The sequence below is a fragment of the Episyrphus balteatus genome, chromosome 3, assembly GCF_945859705.1.
Source record: "Episyrphus balteatus chromosome 3, idEpiBalt1.1, whole genome shotgun sequence".
Taxonomy (NCBI): domain Eukaryota; kingdom Metazoa; phylum Arthropoda; class Insecta; order Diptera; family Syrphidae; genus Episyrphus; species Episyrphus balteatus.
Window position 1 is genome coordinate 55,965,804 of NC_079136.1, and position 19,897 is coordinate 55,985,700.

Genomic DNA, 19,897 nt, shown 5'->3' on the forward strand with positions numbered 1-19,897 from the left:
TAAAATTGTAAACTTATATAAATAGATCTTAAGTGAAAGTAAATTATTCAAATGGTTAAATATTATTTTAAAAAAAGTTATTGATAACTTGGTACCTACATACATTATTTGTGTGTATAGTGTTTACCCATGTTTTTATCACAATTTTAAGTTTGGGTAGTTCTTCACTTTCAATTTTTGTTTGCAAAAAAAAAAGTACACAAAATTTTATCTGCGAAAAAGTACCATCATATTCGCATTTCACACTTTCGCTTTCATTAGCACCACCAATGTACCTAACTAATTTTTTGTCAGACTTTTATAAAAGCATTTTTTGCAACTCAATCTTGACCAGTCTGCTATATCCAGTCATCCTACCAACTAAATAATAATCAGTAGCTTAATAATGCGATTCATAATTTGCATTTTCTTTGTGATAGTAACTTCTCACCTTAATTCAGCTAATATTGAGTCTGATCTTCTGGAGTTCATTGATCTTGTTCCAAAAAATCGAATTGCAATACTTTTCGGCAGACATTTTCTATTCGATACTAGATTTCGAACAGCCGTTAATTACCTACGATCGTCAGACTTTGAAATCCTTATGCAAGAACAAATTTCAAAAAGTCCTGAAGTCCATAACATCATCGAATACTTGGGCAAAGAAATTGATTTAAATGTGATTCCATTGAAAATAAGACGATTTATAAATCGATTAAGACCATCATCAGCTCAAGAGTATGGAAGTGTTCGAGGATCATTAAGTTTTATTCAAGAAATAACTCAATTATTACCTGATTATGAAATTGCTAGGTTAATTAGAGATAAAAAGTCTACAGATCCTGAGTTTGGAGAGCTTTATGAAAAAATTAAAGATGTAAAATTTAGGGAACTGGTATATTCGGCAAAAGTAAGTAAAATTGTTTTAAAATTCATAGTTTAATAATATTCAAGGTTTTGATTTAATTTGATACGTGTTTTCTTGCAGAATTCAGAAAGCATGGCTTTTGCTATGGATGTTCTAAGAAGCAATCAAATTGAAGTGGATCAGATTTTGGAAATTGCGTTTGACAAGATAAACACATGGAGTCAATTTTATTAAATTAATAAAAGGCTTTAAGTAAACATAAGCTAGATTATAGGTATATTAAACTAATTTAATGAAGCATGTCTTAAGACTTGGCTGACAAATAAACCAAAACAACGAAACATGCAACTGTCGACTTTTGATTTACTTATTTTTTTTTTTCTTTACGACTGATTTTTGGCTCGCAAGTTTTTAAGTTGAATTTTTATGAAGAATAAAGAAGCCACTCATACAAGAGACAACATACATATATTTAATTTTATTTTTGTAATGGAAAAAATATAATATAAATCTTTTTTTTTTTTTTGTTACTATCAATATGACTAATTCAGTTTTATGAAACTTAAAAATATAAACCACTTAGAGCAGACACATTAAAAATTAAAATCTAAACAAAAAAAAAATTAAAACAAACAAAAAACTTAAGGCCATTTAAATTCAAAACTCCAAACCTCGGGAACGGTTTCTAAAAATGTATCACTATAAAACAATCGAATTACTCGGTAAATCAGTTCAGGCACATTTTCAACTTCTGTAAATTTGTTATCGTCAATAAGTTCGATAGCCTTGACAATCAGCATCTTAACATCGTTGAATTTCTTATTAGCAATAAGCATTTTCATTTCGTTAAATGAACGAATGAATTCTTGATTTGGTAATGTTGTGTCAGAGCTGTAAATAAATTAATAGAAATAGTTAGTCCAAGGGATGTAAATAAATTTATTTCTGTTTACCTTGTATCAGGGAAAAGAGAGAAAATAATGCATGAAATACATCTTGTCAGGACTTTTCGCCGATTGCTTATGCTATCTTTTTTAAAACCAATCACACCCAATAAACCATCACCCCAGCCTTCAGTTTGTGTTGAAAGAACATGAAAATGCCTTGCAAGCATTAAAAGTGGCTTCTTTGCATTTTCTGATTCCGATAAGATTTTGCAGCCACTTGATATAATTGCACCCCACACAATAGCCATTCGAGGTTCAGTGGAAACACTATTTGTTTGAGGAAAAATAAAATAAAAATGTGATAGTTAAATAATAAATTTTGTTAATACTTTGTTTTGACATGCTCCAAGAGTTGACTCAAGTCCTGTAGGAAGGTAATTTTTTCTCCAGCATTAGAAAGCGTTTCCATTTTGTAGATTATGTAGGCATGCAATGACATAAAGTGTTGACCTCGCAGAAAAGGCATAACTTCCAATTTGTCGTAGGAAGTTTGAAGAGATTTTAATAATGAAATCCAGGAAGGATGGTGATTCTCTTTGTTGTCATCTGTTTAAAAATAGAAATAAAGTAAAATCGATATTTATTTACATAATTGTTTTGATTATTTAAATTGAAAATTTTAATTTCTAACGGATTCTGCAGTTTTAAAGAATATTAATAGGGATAAACAGTGCCTCTTGGAGACTATTAACAACGTGTTACAGAATTTCAACAACCCTTCACCAATACGTAACGAACGATGCAATACAATAAGGAAGCCTTCACATCAACATAATCTTATGCATTATTTCCCTCCTAAAAATTTTATATCGAGCTCGATTCTGGGAATTTTTTCGACTGTTCCAAAACCCTTATTTACTATTCTTTTTTTTTTTTGGAAGAGTGCAGTCACTTTTTGCAATGTGAGGAGGTGATGAGTTATTTCTGAAATTTGCGGGCGTCAAGAAGAAACAATTACAATTACTGGGGTCGCACGTACTTGCTCTTGTAGTTCAAAGTATCTTTATCTTAAATATTTTTTAAAATTTTAAGATTTTGTTTAGTGTCGAGAAAAAAAATATAAAAAAAACCAAAGTAAAAAATAAAATTAAAATTTTTTTTTTTTCAAAAATGTTTGTTCTCCGCATTTTTTGAGAAAAACTAAAAACGCAGTTTTGTTAGAATCAATTAGACTATTACGTACACCAAATTTAATCAAAATCGTTAGAGCCGTTTTCGAGAAAATTGCAATATGGGAGATATGCGTTAGAAAGGAGATATTAAAAAAAAAAAAAACGGGTCTAGGGAATTACGTAAAAATAATCTGTACCAAGTTTCAAGCAAATCCATCCATCCGTTTAGGCCCTAGCTGTACAGATGGACGCACAGACGCACGGACCGACGGACGGCATGACGAAAACCACTTTTTTGATCTTCTCCATCATCGTAATGTTGGTTTTGATTAAAATCTCAAATTTTTTTTCTACACGAAACCAATACTTGCCCTAGAGCAAGAAAAAATACAAAATTTTTCAAGCTGATAAAAAAAAAGTCGGTTATCAACTCCAGAGGAGTCAACAAGCGTTGGAACCGAAGATGAACTAGAATTTAAAATTTTTTTTTACAAATGACCAAACATTTTTTCCTACCTGTTGGACATTGTAGTATTTGTTGTCGCATTCTTAGGTATCAAGCATATAAGCATTGTTGGCCTTTCTAGCCTCAAACATTGTACGATTTCCCTCAGTGGGGATGGCTTTAAAACGTATTCTCTTTCAGTTTGAATGTTTTAACACTATTCGAGATCAAATTTCTCATTCCAGAGAGATTTAAATATTTGTACAGGAATCTAAGTCACTATTTAGAAATCATAGCGTTTATAAGAAACCTCCAGTTGACTTTTTTCCTATTACCAAACAGTTCTCATAGGTGTTTTTCTTTAACTGCATTTTTGAGGCATGAGAAATTTGCAGATATGATACAGTCATCTGACTTGGTTAGATGCGATAACACACCAACAGTGTTTTTATCTCGGTCAGAGACAAGAAACAAGCCTTGAGTATTTTCAGCCCGACAACGTCCGAAATTCGAGTTGGCTGATTTTGGGTGGTTAAGTTCATCGAAGATCTCACCGTTCCTTCCTTCAAATGTTGTCTGTCCAGAATAGCGAACCACGAAGAATTGTGTACAATAAAATCGCCCGTAATGACGATTCCAGCGTGAGGATTAAGGGAAACAATCTTTTTGATGGAGTCGGACAGAGCATAAAATTCGTCAAAAGTGTAATTGCTGTCGAGGTTTAGACTTCGATGAATAAAACATGTAGGTATGAATGATGCGCTTATTAACCGTGAAATTTAACCACACGAAATTAAAATAAGTTTTTACACACGGGCCGTATTGTGGTTGAAATTGATAAGCTACATCATTTCTTAATTATATAAATTCAGAACAAACTGGATTTTAACTTATCTGGGTCTCGCCTAATGCAAAAAAAGCTGACCTGTTTTATGTACACATCACAGAATTTCAATCTAAGCCTACGAATGTTTTTTAAAGTTTAATTGTATTTGAATGGTAGGTAAATTCGGGATCGATTTATGCACCGTCAATCTACTTACCATTCAAATACATTATAACTTTAAAAAAAAAACCTAAAACTACATTTTGAAATTTGATGTTAAAAAAAATTATCATTAGTGTTATGTGACAATTTGTCACTAAGGAAGACCTTTTAAGTTCTCCCCCAAATCCGCTAATTTTAACAATACTTTCAACTTACTAAAGGTCAAGCTCAGATATAAGATTGTGATGTACATATATTTTAACGCAAAAATTATTTCCAACAAAGCAGAAAACTTAAAAAACTTGGCTGGAACACTCGTTATATTTTCAAACGGTAATCGCCTCAACACACCACATCTAAACCGAATTTTCGAATAATTAAAAATGCATACTAACCTGAAACTCGAAAATAGTTAACAATTGTTGCCTCCAACAAAATATATATGCCAGCAATGAATGCTTTAGAATGTCCAAAGGCATTTAACGTCTGACACAATAATGCACTTCCAGGTTTACATTTTGATTGCCAATCAATTAGTATGTCAATAAAAAACCTAAAAAAAAAAGTAAGTAAGTAAATATCAAAATCAAAAATGCAAATAATTATGTTCATACTTTGAAGTTTCTTGACTTTGTGTTTGCATTGAAACGATAATCTCTATCATAAGATTTAACGCTTCCTGATCACGTTCTTCTTTCGTTGTACAAACAGTCGAAACAGTTCGTTCCATAATATCCATAAGTTCTTGTAAAGCTGTTGAGAATGCTTTAAATCCGTCTTTTGTGGCAATAAGTTTATTATATTTAGCAGCGCACATTCGAAGTAATCTTACATTTGATCTGGCATAAAGAATACGTTTGGCAGTAGCATGAGTTATTGAACCGGGTGCAGCTCTTTCGGGCATCATTGCTGATGAAACGCTCAAAAGACTTAAAGAAAAAAACTTGATTAAAGTAATTTCATGATTTAAATTGAAAAATAACATACTCTAAAGCTGCTCTATCTGCGTAGTTACTTTCAGATGGAAGCTTCAAAAGAATAGAAGGTTCTACTGTCTCTATGACCCATTTGAAGAGATTCTCCAATTCTTGATATTCAACCATGAACCATGGATAAGCAATAGCATCTTCTAAAATCTTACTCGTACTTGTATGTAGATGAATATTTGGTTCGAATGAAATCTTGACGAAGATTGTTAGTAAGCGGGATGCTATTTGTGTTTGAACAGCTGGTGGCCAGTTTGAGAAAATTTCCTTCATCCATGAATTCCAATCGATTCGAAGGAAAATATAACCAAGTAAGGCATGTGACTCGGGTGCATACTTTAAAATTCAAAATTAATAATGAGGAGGAATACAAAAACGATTTTTATTAGAAGTAACTTTACCACTTTCAAACTATCAAATAAAAGATTGATATGATTGGGAAGAGGCTTAAACAATTCCCATGGTAATTTGATAATTCCATTGTGTATGGGCTTTCGAATATGTAATTCCATTTTTTCCACAGCATAATGATGAATATAGAAACTAAATGTGTGACCAAGAATTGATTGGGATACTTGAAAAAGTAAAAAAATTAAAAAATAGAATTATTTTGTTTTTCCTAAGTATTCATTTTACTTACCTGGAAGACTTTCCAAAACAAAGAGAATGGAATTGATGAATGAATTAATTATGATTATACTGGTTTCTCCATGCACTGAACTCCAAGGGTAAAGTACTTTGTCATTAGCTACAAGTTGTCGTATCCAATTGGGAGATGATTGCTGAATTTGTTGATCCGTATACGCAATTAGCCAAGGTACGTACATTTCAATGAGCGTGGCAAAGATACAATCGCTTACTGAAAGGAAGGCAATGTATGATTTTTTTTTAGTTTAAGTTATGAAGTTATATTTTTTTAGACGAGCTTTAAACAGTTATATCAAAAAGTCGATAGTCATCTTATTTTTTTCTGTTTTGAAAGCTGCTGTCATGAAATTTGTGTTTTGCAACTTTTCTAAGTAATACCCCGAGTCGCAACGGTTAGTGCAATGCCTACTATGATGTCAGAGGTCTGGGTTCGTATTCCAGCCTTCTGCATCTTAAAAACACTATATTTAGGGTATTGCCTCTTGCTAGGAATTGACAAAAGGCTTCATGAGTATTATTGGCATGAAAAAAAGAATCTCTGCTTCGGAATCGTCGGTAAATTGTAGGTCCCTTCCATTCTTGCAAATTAAATACACGTACACAAGAGTGGTTGAAAGTTGTTGGTCACTAGGCCTTTCTTCTTGATTGGGTGTCGTGCTCATAACTGTTCTAATGTCATTTCGATTCTCTAATTTGCCTAACTAAGTCTTAACAGGGTTGCATATCTCATTCCTTTGTTTTTATAGACACTTTGGTGTTTATATGCTTTATAACTTTTAAGGCTTTCACGGTTTCTTACGGACATAATTTTTTAAATTCTCGGATTAGCCGCGTTTTTTAAACAAAGAAAGTACTTTTGTACTCACCCCGAACGTTTCGCATCAAATTTCATTGAGCGTGGTCACCGGGAACCACGCTCAATGAAATTTGATAGGAAACGTTCGGGGTGAGTACAAAAGTACTTTCTTTGTTTAAAAAACGCGGCTAATCCGAGAATTTTAAAAATTATGTTTATATGCTTTGTTAGCTCTAAGGAACTGCAGTTAGCAAGAGTAATTCTTCGTTTGATTTCTGCACTGATTTGCACATTTTGCGATCCAAAATTATAAAAAAAAGCCTACAACTCCTTACTTCCTCACAGGATCATGGATTCCATCAAATTAAGAGTGGAGAGGGAAACAGAAATCGTGGGGCTAAAAATCAATTCTTGAGAAGCAAAAATATTGATCAGCCTCGCAAACCAGACATTCCATCAAATAAATTTTTGTTAACAAATGGTAGAGAAAGTAGAGTTTTAAATGTCTTGGTAGTGTTGTTTCTATGATATTATCAGACAAATTGGGATCACAAATGCTGCGTACAGGATGTTGCCCAATATTTGGATGGAAAACTATTTTAGCTTAAAGATCAAGCTGCGACTGTACCGCTAAAATATTGAATCTGTACTGCTATACGGATGCAGTATTTGGAAAGTTACATGAACTTTTATAAGAAAGCTGCAAGCGTTAAAGATAACCAAATTCCCTTGTATATATTGTGTTGGAATGGAATGCTTGATATGGTGACATTATCTGTCAATAGAAAGCCCATCAGCCAGCGTTCGTTTTGTGCAGGCTGTGTTTTTCAATTGTCCACCCAAAGTACGATAATCTCGAAGTCATACTTCGAGCACCTAGCTTACAAATTACTTAAAGCTTATGTTTCATTGGATCTTGCACCTACGTCGCCAGGTTCTCCCGACCTGGCGATCCTAGTAACTTAAAGACGTACCTTTCATGGACCTGAACTGTGAATATGTTCAATTTAACTGAAACTTGTGACACTACAAAATCAATTCTTCCTCTGTTGGGTATTACTCTTTTATTTTGCTTGGCACTAAATTACATTGAAGAATCAGTATTATGACCAAGAAGCTTAATCAACCTGCATTAAAATTTCTATGAACTATTTACCACCATACAAATATTTTCTTTAAAAATAATTAAAACGAAAATATTATACAATTTTAAGTTTTTCAAAAAATTGCATCTTCGTAACGCGTAGTTTATATTCGACTCAATATACTCACTTTGATCAGCTAACAATCCAGGATATCCAACAATTGCCGTACTAACAACTACATGACTGAAACAAGAGAACCACATTGCAAGTGGCTTACAATATTCCTTGTGTTTGGGATACAATCCGTGAAGACCATTGTGAAGTCTTTCTTTTTGGAAATGTGTTGCAAATAACTTTACTGTATCTGTTGCCTTAAAAGATCATACCAAAAAAAAATCGTTAACTTTTTTTCAAATAGATAATTAATATGTATATCAACTTACCCCTTTGAGATTGAATAAATTTTGCCGGCGAGAAAATTCCGCCGAAATAGATTTGACTTTTTCATCCGAACTATCCAAACTTAATTGATCACAATTAAATTGTTTGAGCAACGAATTCAATAGATCCAATAGAACAACTGGCATAAGTTTTTGTTCAGAGATTCCATCTAATACCAATTGAACAACTTCACCATAATGCTCAGGGAATTCATGATCGAAAATGTACAATAAATGACGACGAAATTGATCTTGAAGAATTTCAGCATCTGATTGATTCCAACTTTCCAATCCAAAGAGAACCAATTTGAGTAACTGATTGATGTCGGATAATTTTGGATGATATGATTCAAGCCAGCTAGGGAAATCAAACTACAAAAGAAATATTTTTATGAAAAAACCAAAGTAAATCCAATATTTTTGTACCTTTGAAAGAAGAACAAATAGTATTTTTTTATCACAGCGTTTCAAATGGGAATCAATTAAAAACTTGTACATGGGAATGAAATATTTTGGACCAGTTCGATATGGTACAAATAAGTTTGATATGATTTTTAATAAATCCGGACGTTTGAGAGCTAATTCTAGAATTCGAAGTCCTTCACTCTCATGGTTATCTTGGATAAATACCTAAATAGAAAACAAACAGTTGAATTAACGAAAAATAAATACAGATAAGAAATTTCAAACTTACTCCTAACTCGGTTAGAAAATTATTGCACAAATCATTACAAGGCGGGAATTTTATCATCACTTCATTCATAGCCCTTACTACATCATAGAAAAATTGTATACCAACTGTTGTTACATCTTTGGAGTACTGACGCACACAACCAGATTCAACTTGCGAGGCAACCATAAATCTTTTAAAAAGATGATAAAAGTTTGTAAATTTCTACAAATAAACAATTTTGAACACTAACCTGATTAAAGTTTCCATTTTATCAATAGATAAAGCCAATTGTTCCACATTTTGATTTAATACATCTTGAAGCAATTTTGAATATCGGTCTGAATTTGACATGATTTGTCTTTCGACCGTAGTTTGTTTTGTTGGTATTTGATACTGAAAAAATTAAAACAAAAATATTACAACTTGTTGATAGTTCCATCTTCTTTTTTTAAAATACTTCTAATTTAACTCTTCCCGGGCTTTTGCATTCAAATTTATTAAGTATCGTTGAACATGCAACGTCTCTTGTTTCATGGGCTGATAGATTTGTATACTGATTCATTGTTAACTCTTTGAAATGTTGAGTAAGAACATTTAATTCACATGTTTCCAGATTGAATTTTCTATAAGAATTTAAAAAAAAAGGCATTATTTTCAAGTCCCAGAATGGTAAAATAAAAAAATATTTTATATACTTTGCCGCACTATCAAGACATTTTAAATGACTTCTTAATTGATTAAGAGCTTCTTTATTGATTCGTTGTTGTGATGGAATTATATTTGGCGATGCATCCAATGGAGGTCCAGGTAAACGTTTGTCATAAGATTTGAGATGAGTTTTTATTCTTTCAAGCGGCGTTGTTCTTGGTTTGGGTTGAAGAGCATTACGCAATTGTTTTGTTGATTTAGTTCGATGAATCTTTTTACACCATTTCTCTGATTGGATTCCTTGGGCTTTTCTTATTTTGGGTAGAAAAACTAATTCAGTCCAATGTTGCTGTATAATTAAAAACAAAAATTAATAAAACAATTTTTAGAGAATCATAAGATCACTATTTTTACCGTGCTACCAGTTAAAATTTCTTGAAGTTTTTCAGGATTATATTGCGGAGGGAAACTTTGTTGATCCTTTGAAATTTTATTGATTGTTGTCTCTTCAAGCCATAGAGAATAGGTTTTCATTATTCTGCAAAACATTAAACAAATATTGAAAAAGACTCTATCCGGCAATTTTACACCATTATGGAAAATATACAAAAAGTTTAAGAATAAAATGATTTTTCATCTACATTGACCAAAAAACTTTTAAGAACCATCAATACAAAAATCAATAGATTTGCATTTTTGCTTATTATTTGCTACGTACTTGCTACAGTTGGTGTAGAAGTATGTTAAATCATGGTCTTCGGATACTTTTTCTGTATAGAAATTTTCTGCCGCTTTAAGATTAGCTTTGATTTTCTTCATTAGGCTTACATTAAATTCATAAAGTTTGTCGGATACTCCATAAGTACATTGAAATCTAAATAAAAAAGATGTTATAATAATAATAAAACTAAAAGAAATAATAATATTTATAAAATGTACCTTTCCTCATCTGGATGCAAAGGAACTCTTGCAAGAAAGAGAACAAAAAACTGTTGCACAAGCAAAGGCAATGCTGGATGATTGAATTCAATTGTTGATATTAGATTAGCGTACTTGTAAATAACAAGATTTTGTGCCGGAAAAGTTGAGAATTTTACAATTGAAGATGTTTTCTAGAAAATTAAGGAGAATTAAGTTTTAGTTTAAGTTTTAGGACTTAAAAATTAATCTTAATTACCTTTAAAATATTATCGATATTAATTTTGTTGTCATTTTTAGCAACAGAAAGTTGTCTCAAGAATTCAGGCCAAATTTTACTGTCTTGCAAATCAAATTCGACGTCAAGTAATAACAGAGCAAACCAGCCGTAGTTTGTGGCAATTAGATTTGGTACACGTGATTGATTTGATGCACCCAAAATCAATTTTAAAGTTGACATTTTTTGACCTTTCCATTCATCACAGTCCTTATATGGAAACGATAAAAATAATTATTATATTAAAAAAAAAACTCATAAAGTTTGTTGAATTTGGATGATCGGATCAGAAGAATAATAATATCAATATAAAAAAAAACTTTTATTAGTATAAATAAGCCTTAACTGGGGCTTATCTGACTAATGAAAAAATGGCTCTTAAAAACAATAAAATAAATAAAAATCTTTATAAAAAAGTAACGTAACATTGATTTCAAAACAAGTATTCAAAAAAGGAATTATGGGATTATTGATTAAAAGTTAATAATTTTTCTATGAATCAGGCTATTTTTCAATATATTATCTTTTGTCCTTATTTCCTGAAATTCTGATGTCGCAGTTCCAGGATTCGATGTGCTTCTTCTTAGTTTAAATTTCAAATATCCAGTGGTACCTCACGGGGTTGAATATACTCTTTTTATGAAGTTTTAAAAAACCATCGGCACAATGACATATCTCTTTAATATATAAATATAAATACCCGATCGCTTCTACTGTATAAAACCTGATGTACTAATTTATTAACTTTGCTTACTCATTTATAAATAAAATCGGCAGAACGACAACAGTTAAGACTGTTTCTGTTCCATACGTACTTAAATGGATTTCAATTCAAAAAGCAATATGTTCCAAGGAACAAGAATTTAAATATCTTTGTTTCAAATTAGCATAAATCTTACCTTATAGTAGGTTCTAAAATACTCTTTTGAAGCCATCCATACATCAGGAAATTGATATGCAACACATAGAATTTTATCAATTAAAAACAAAACCATTGTATTTTGCCAATTTGGAACATTAGTCAAAGCATGTAGCCATGTATTAACCAACATCAATGGAGTTGTCAGTCCAAAACTGAAATACAAAAATAAAATAAATAATTTCAAAGTAAAAAGATTTCAATTTTGTTGTCTTACTTATAATAACTGATGATTTGATGCTGAATCATATTATCTAATAATTTTAAAACAGGTCCAATTGATGACGAGAAAAGCATTTCTTTTGCCATTTTCAAGTAGGTTTTATCTGCATTTAATAATTGAACTAATATTGTCTGAAAACTAATCATACAAAAAAAATTAAAGCAAAATTCATTCACATCGATGTTTTTCAAAATTACATACCTTTCACATTTGGCTAGAGTTTCAGGGGTTTCCATGAATAAAGGTGTAATCAATTCCATACATCGAATCACAGTAGCATGTCTATAATCCGTGATAAGAAGCTTCATCTGTTCAAATCCTTTCTGACAAATCAATGGAACTGAGTGACCCCACAGACTTACAAGTATCGCCACATACATCGAAAGTGGACGGTTTTCTGTGACCCCTTGATAAATTACTTCAATCTTTTCCAAATCCGGAATAAACATTAATGGTTCGGTGGGATTTTGCAAAGTATTCCTTATTGAATCTACACTCTGATCCATTAGATGTAATCTCAGCACCGAAACCATACTCCAACACCATGTAGTGAATTGTTCTTTTGTCGATTGCGATTCCAAATTTGAAACTTGTCGAACACTTTCAGAGACTCCAGATTGACCAACAACTTCTGGGGCATGTTTTGTTAGAGCTTCCGATACCAGACATGCCATACGTACATGAATGTTATGGGGCAGATAAAGACGACCATCACAATCGAAACCCCAATTAAGATGGCTCACAATAATTCGAGCAATTGTATTTTCTTTGGTAGTGTAATCAAAGTGCAACAACCAACTGGAAAGAGTTTCAAAACTATCCATTTCTGGTTTCCAGTTTTCAAGTGGTAATGATTGAAAGAGATAGGCAGCGTTTTCAATTTCTTCAAATCTTATCTTCAATTGTAGCAATAAGCTAGACATTAGATCGTTATACGCGAGTGTTAGGTTTACAAGCATATCTCGCGAGGTTTTGTAGCAAATGTCACGAGTTTTTTCATTGATGAATCCAATCTGAAAGTAAATTAAATGACCAAATGTTTTTATTATCAATTCTATATATTCTATCTATGTTCCATAGGTTAAAAAGGTACCAAGGGCATTTTTTTGTCGCTTTTAAATAAAGTCAAGCCTAAACTATTTTAAAAGTTAGCTAATGATGAAATATAGCGGTGTGCCACTTACGTCTTCGACTGAGACTTTAATTGCAATTAAGATTCAAAGACTTGTGGTATCAAAACTTAAGTATCTATTTAAAACCACAAAAGCTTTTAATATGTTATTATATACTTACATCAAATATATGCAAGCAAATAGCCTGTATCAGCTGCCAATCCTTCACTCTATCTCGTTCATTTGCCATTTCAAAAAATGTCTGCAGCAAATAATACATATCTTCAGCTGATGAATCAGCATTTGCTCCATTAAAATAATTCCAAAAATCTGTAGAATGATATCGAGCGATATAATCTTAAGAAAAAGAAAAACAAAACAACAATTAAAACCCATGAATGACAAAAATCTAATTAAATTGAAATACCTTCATGAGGAGCTGGAAATTGTGTGGGAAATCCAACATTTAAATAAAAAAACAATTGCCAAACTGTCGAAGCATCTAAACTGTTGTATGGAAGTGAAGAGAAATATTGCCATGTAGCCAGGTTTCGTGTTCGATAAATATAACTGCAAGCTTTAATTAGCAGTGAATTTAATTCTACGTTGATTCTTTCACATAAATATGGATCTTTGGATAAATTGTTTCGTCTGAAAATAAGTAAACAAAATTGTTGATAAAAAAATAAATAAATTTTAACCAAAAAATACTCGACTTACATAAACAATTCATGGTAATCTGATACATATTGCAAAATATGTCTTATGATTCGACCTAGTCGTTTTGCTAGTTGCTTATATCGTTCTCTATTGTATGTTAACATTCCTTCACCGAAAATTTCTATAAGTGTCGAACAGAAAGCAATAACTTTCAACACTTGATTGCCAGTAATGAGGTCAGCTTCGAGAATGTAATTATTTGAAGTTTTTTCAACATTAAGAGCATAACTGAAAAAATTGACATAAAATCTAAATTCTATTGTTTTCGTACAAAAAAAAACTTACCAAAATAACATTTCGAATGGCATTTGATCAAGCAAAGCAATCAGATCACTTTCTCTCAATCCAATACATTCACCTTTTGATGTTGTACCTTCTTCACCATCTGATTCAATTAATATCCACATATCCTCTTTAACAGGATCCGAAATTTCCTTGTGGGACTTAATATAAATTTGAACGAATTTATGAAATTTCTTAAATCTTAATTAGTTTACCTGTGAGAAGGCTTTGAGGAAATCATTACGCTTCTTAATTGGCAGCAAAAGGATATGAAGAATTGCTATACAATGATTTATTTCAGCACTCGATAAAGTTATGTGCTCGTTATTTGTTGTGCTATCTGTTAATGGCAGTTGTATAAATGATTTGGCCCAATTGCCAACACCATTGGGACAGCGCAAAACGTGAAATAATAGGAACCAATGATCTTCTCTTGTAGCAATTCGAATATGCAATGAGATTAGTTTATTGAGCCATTGTTTGATGCTTTTTGTAAATGTCTAAAAGAAAAAATTATTGGAAATTATTAAAATGTTCAAAAGTATGTTTAAAAAATTTAGCTACTTACCGAATTAGGACTTGGTTTGCGTATGAAACTAAATAATATTGTTATTGCTCGCCGCAGACGATTAATACAATGTAGGGATTCTGGATTTAAACTTTTATTCAATGATATTGGTGAATCATTTGTTATGTGTCGAACAGAGTGATAGGACATTATTTCATCTATGATTTTATCAATCTGTAAATTTAAATTAGCGTTAAGTTAATGTCAGCAAAAAAAAAAAAACAAAACTAGCAATTTAAGAAGCAAAAACAAAACGGAATTTGTTATAAAGGAGGAGATTTTGAAGTACATTATTTTATCAACTAGAGTCAATTCCTATCAAATACTTGGTCAAAACATTACTAGAGACATGTATGTATAATGTATAACTTGAAGTAGGTCAAGAAATTTGTCAACGATATCTCGATAACTGTCTATAATCTCGGTTTCTTTTAATTTTTTTATTGGTGAATTAAGCCTTTTTTGTTTTGTTTATACGGTAGAAATAGAAGTTAAGTCCGTGAGATAAAACAACTTTTAACAAATGTATCGAATTAAAAACAGGAATAGTCGTTGATATTCGCTTTCGTCAAATAGGTTCTACGAAGTAAGCATTTTGTCGCACTGACAAGAGCAGAATAGTGGACATCGGAGAGTAGCAACCTATTTCTTTTCATGCTGCTTTCCACAATTTCAACAGGTCGTCTAATAGCTGACGCCCAGAATTTTGTGTAAAAGATGTAAAGGTATAAGATAACAATAAGTGCATTCGTAAGGCAAGTTTGAGGTGTCCCCGTGGTACCTTTGGCTTATATTATAAACTTTGTTGAGTTCAGTTCTAGCGCAATTAAGATTGTTCGAGGATTACGGCAAAAAGCTAAATATTGAAGACAAATAAGGTTTGACCACTTGACTGTTGCAGAGTAAAAGGATGGATTTGGGTTTGTTTGTAAAAGCATCAGTCCACAACTCTTGGCCTTAGAAAATAAGTTTTTTTTTTTAAAAAAGCAGCTACATGGCATCATCAGTTATAACTGGAGTGAATCAATTAAGCAATAGGCATGCAAACACACTGCAGAACCCAGAACTAGGCGTTTCGCAACAAAGGCTTTTTTTCATTGAAATTTCAGACAGTCTTTTCAGTAAAATTGGGCACACTGAATCCGAATTTCAAGTCCGTTTGGCCCGGTCACCTTCTAATATTGAGCTGTAACTCCATTTTGTTTGAATTTTTATGACTTTTTTGGAGTTTTTTGCATTTTACTCAAAACTGGAGGGTGATAGGGCCAAACGGACTTGCAATTCGAATTCAGCGGGTCCAAAAACATATACAGATAGGTCTGGTTCATGTACCAGATGACACTTTTTTTTTGTGCCGGTGTAATATAGTAAAATTAATACGCCTTTTTAGCATATTGGTTATTATTATTATTACTATTGTGAAATTCCTTTTAGACACGCATATTTTTCAAAAAGTTGACCAGACCTTCCCATTGATTTTTTTTATACCAAAGGTGTTCAAAATTTTTTATTCATTCATTTTGGCCTCGAAAAATCAAATTTCTAAATTTAAAAAAAGAAAAAATTTAACTGCTTCTGTAGTGAATCAATTATTAGCCGTGTTTTATTGGTACTCAGTATTTTACTGAGTAAACATTTAATGCTCTAAATAACAAAAAACGATTACTTTTAGTTATTTTTTATAATCCTTTATTGTTGAAGGGTAAAAAATGTATATGTTAAGAAAAAAATTTTCTCTGTAAACCAACAAATAAAAAACTTTTTTTTATCCTTAGCAATCATTTGTTGTTGTTTACCGTGTAAAATTTTACTGAGCTAAGTACTGAGTTACCAATAAAACACGGCTATTGTAAAAAAAAAATATAAGAAATAAGAAATATTATTGTAATGCAAACAAAATATATAAAAAGATGTGCTAATATCATTTTTACAACGCCGAATCGTTTATTATTATTATTTTTAGGGATTCGCAAGTGATAATACGTGGTTGTGTGAAAAATCACGTCAGATGATGAATTTAAGAACACTCAACAAAACAAGTTTTATCGAAAACAAAACAAATTTTAACAAAAATTTTTTTGTTTGGTTTTTTAAAAAATGTGAATATACTTAAATTATAGGAATTTTGTAATGACCTCTTCAAATAGTATATATATGAAAAACTTTGACCTGGAGCCTGCATCAAAGTTTTTCATAAATATACTTAAATCTTCGAATCACTATGTCTGATATCAAAAGTTAAAATGACTAGAAGTCGAACCTGCTTATATTCTCCAGCCGCAAGAAAAATCCTACTGAGGTTTTTTGAGATGACAAGTATCGACTACTCTAACTTTAATCTGAAAAAATATTCTCTCCTGTTTAGATCAATGGATGTACAAATTTGCAAATGCACGAATAAAAAAATGACTTAACATTAGACATACAATTATTCAACAGGTTTATGATAAAAGAAGAATTTGAAGAACCAGAAGAACAAAATTTAAGGAAGAATTGCAACTATATCTACCATGGATAAATGAGAATTAAGTAATAAGTTTCCTTTTATCAAATAAACTGTTGAGTTCAAAAGCATATACCTAACACGAAGGTTCTAATACTTACTTTAATCTTTGTCAAATTAGCTTCAACCAAATTAACTGTATACGAATAGCATAACAGTTGATTCATTTGATTTAATGCATCCACTGCCAATGCCAATTGTGTCTCACTTATTACCACAACTCTGAAATGCAAAACAAATTATTAACTTAATTTATAATTCTCAACAATCAATCAACTTCCACCAACTCACTCATAAGTCTTTGTATGATAAACAGCATTACCATCGCCACACATGGCACTACCTTTAGCAGTTCTCTGAATCTTAGTCCAAACATCACTCTTAGCTTCGTCAAATCGTTTCATCTTGTCAGCCAAATCACTCTTATTTATAACAAGTTTCCCTTGCAAATTAAAATACTTTAAAAGTAAAACATAAAATGGATCACTTTCAGTATTCTCGAGCAAAGAATTCATCAAGAATTCCAATTCAAATTGTTTAACCATTTCGATATCTTGACAGTAATAAATTTCTCGCAATTGTTCTGTTGTAAAGGGTTTAAGACGACTTATCGCCGATGCAGACGAACTGGGTTTATAAGTTTGATAGAAGACTTCAGTTTGAGTCTCGTTGCGAGTCATACTCGCCAAATCTGGATATTTGACACTGGCAACAGGTTTAAAGTCAAATTGTGTGGCAGTTTTGGATTCACCAAGAGATGGAGCTGTTGGCTCCTCAAAATTATGTGTCCATGGCTGAGGTGTTCCCGAGTGAAGAACATTTTGTTCGTCTAATAATGGAGCACATGGAATATCCATGGGATTACTTATTTCAGATGGTTCTTCTTGAACTTGTTCTTCCAGAGTTGGAGTGGAAAATCTTTCTTCTTCTTCTTTTGGTTTTTCATCATCATCACTTAACAAATCTTCATCGTCTAAAGATATCTTATCAAAAGGTTGAAAGTTCGTTGAGACAAAACATTCATGACTAACAATATCATCGCATTTTGTTGTTGGGAAATCTATATCTAACGATTGGACATTTGAGTTTAATGTTTTTTTTACTGACGTCGATGTGGAAGCGATTCCATCTTCTTCTTCCGAATCTGTTAGTAATTTTTCTTCTTTTTGTGTAGGTTTTTTAGTTTTTTTCTTCTTCTAGTTTTTTTTTTTTTTTTTTGAGATAAGAAAACAAAGCAAATGTTTTTGGTTGGGGATTCTTTTGATAGGGAAAAAAATATGAATTTACCTGAACTTTAGGTCGTTCCATTGTTGCCATTTTTGCAATAAACTTTTATTAAATATATTATAATGGGATTTTTTTAAATAAATATTTTGAGTGCAATTGTTGTGAATTTATTTTTTGTTTAACTTCCCTTATCTACGCACATAAGAATTTTATAGGGAAAGTACAAACTTTTGTGTTGGGAAAGATATGGAAAAATGCAGTGTGACAGCTGTTTTTAGAATTTTGACAGATAGATGTGCATTTTTTTGGGTTAGTGTGCGTTCTAGGTTGGAGAAAAAATATTCGGAATTGGCAACATTGAGTATTTTGTTGCTTTAACATTTTTATGAAAGTTGAATGCGAGATAACAATTTAGGTTTGTTCGTTGTGAGCTCTAGGGCACGAATTCGTTTTCAAGTGTTTTTTATAGCTCCTTTTTCAACCAGAGTTATTTCCTCTGTGTTCAATTTTCGCTCTGAACGCACCCTGAATAACTCTGGGTATTTTTTCAGAGCGTGGAATTTAGAGTTATCAAAATCAAATCAGCTCTTGTCATTTAAGAAAACAAAATTTTGGATACAAAATTTGTGTTGTAAATATGAGATTTTCACGAAATTCATGAAATAAGAAACTAAGTTCCAATTTTTCAATAGTCAGATAAACCTCAGTTAGAGCTTATTTCTAGGAATAAAAGTTTTTTTTATATTGACATTTGGCAGTTTTTATTCTTCTGATAGTCTAACTGACGATTGAAAAATCAGGGCTAAATAAAGAAAAAAATGTCAAAACAGAAATCACACGGAGAAAAAATAAGGTGTGAACCACCTTATTTCTGGTACATTTAACTTTAATGTAAAGTTTAAATAGGGATGACTCCCCAATAAAATGAAATTTACCTTACTTTTCTAGTAAATTTATATCTTATGATTAACTTTACAGTAAAGCCTTTTTTTGTATGAGTTTCTAATAGAAATTACTAGAAAGTTAGGTACATATTTTACCTTACTATAAGGCTGAAAATATTGATTTTTAAAGTAAATTGAACTTCTCCATGGAAGGTATATAATTTAATTACAGATTGGGTCAAATAAAGTCAATTTCATTTTTATTGATGACATTTTTCTAAATAAAATTGTATGCATCTATCCTACAAAAATTAATTAAAATAAAAAAAGGTTTGTTATTATTGAAAATCATAACTGGGTAACACGTACTTAATCCTCAAAGCCATTTAGGAGTAAGTACATATGACCCTGTTATGTTTTTCAATAACTACAAAAATCACCTTTTTTATTTTAATTAATTTTTGTAAGATAAATGCATACAATTCTATTTTGGCAAATATCATCAACAAAAATGAAATTGACTTTATTTGATCCAATTGTTTGCGAATTCTTTATGAATTAATGTAATTATCCCGCACTCGAGTGTCGATCGACACCTAAAAGCTTTGACAAAAAAAATCATCCAACAAATGGATGGAGAACAAATGGC

The 19,897-nt window shown here is 31.4% G+C and overlaps 2 protein-coding genes across 4 annotated transcripts; one reads left to right on the forward strand and one right to left on the reverse strand.

Annotated features, from left to right (window-relative positions):
- The first annotated feature begins 385 nt into the window (after window positions 1-385).
- On the forward strand, window positions 386-1,081 carry LOC129915025 (uncharacterized). Its single transcript, XM_055994479.1, has 2 exons — window positions 386-889; window positions 968-1,081. The coding sequence occupies exons 1-2, from the start codon at window positions 386-388 to the stop codon at window positions 1,079-1,081; spliced, it is 618 nt and encodes a 205-aa protein (XP_055850454.1).
- A 215-nt stretch (window positions 1,082-1,296) lies between these two features.
- Window positions 1,297-18,629, reverse strand: LOC129913857 (ectopic P granules protein 5 homolog). 3 transcript variants are annotated; one of them, XM_055992785.1, is made up of 31 exons: window positions 18,425-18,629; window positions 17,429-18,330; window positions 17,239-17,359; window positions 14,635-14,808; window positions 14,282-14,566; window positions 14,070-14,227; window positions 13,785-14,012; window positions 13,492-13,715; window positions 13,246-13,421; window positions 12,154-12,965; window positions 11,947-12,090; window positions 11,710-11,884; window positions 10,793-11,020; window positions 10,555-10,727; window positions 10,334-10,489; window positions 10,030-10,153; window positions 9,663-9,964; window positions 9,425-9,590; window positions 9,218-9,360; window positions 8,989-9,157; window positions 8,721-8,924; window positions 8,298-8,666; window positions 8,042-8,225; window positions 5,966-6,184; window positions 5,727-5,899; window positions 5,327-5,661; window positions 4,954-5,268; window positions 4,735-4,892; window positions 2,124-2,340; window positions 1,801-2,061; window positions 1,297-1,738 (listed from the first exon to the last, which is right to left on the reverse strand). In XM_055992785.1, exons 1-31 carry the CDS (start codon window positions 18,452-18,454, stop codon window positions 1,489-1,491), a joined length of 7,575 nt encoding a protein of 2,524 aa, XP_055848760.1. In that variant the 5' UTR covers window positions 18,455-18,629; the 3' UTR covers window positions 1,297-1,488. The 3 variants fall into 3 exon arrangements, with proteins under 3 accessions (XP_055848760.1, XP_055848761.1, XP_055848759.1); XM_055992786.1 differs by having other exon boundaries at window positions 14,070-14,218; window positions 17,429-18,333; XM_055992784.1 differs by having other exon boundaries at window positions 17,429-18,333.
- Window positions 18,630-19,897: the final 1,268 nt, after the last annotated feature.

Bases quoted from the DNA above. Each gene is read 5' to 3' on its own strand.
- LOC129915025 (XM_055994479.1), top strand. From the start codon at position 386: ATGCGATTCATAATTTGCATTTTCTTTGTGATAGTAACTTCTCACCTT. The intron at 890-967 runs GTAAGTAAAATT...GTTTTCTTGCAG, and splicing joins AACTGGTATATTCGGCAAAA to AATTCAGAAAGCATGGCTTT.
- LOC129913857 (XM_055992784.1), bottom strand. From the start codon at position 18,454: ATGGCAACAATGGAACGACCTAAAGTTCAG. The intron at 14,809-17,238 runs GTAAGTATTAGA...TTAAATTTACAG, and splicing joins CTAATTTGACAAAGATTAAA to ATTGATAAAATCATAGATGA. The intron at 13,716-13,784 runs GTAAGTCGAGTA...ACTTATTTTCAG, and splicing joins GATTACCATGAATTGTTTAT to ACGAAACAATTTATCCAAAG.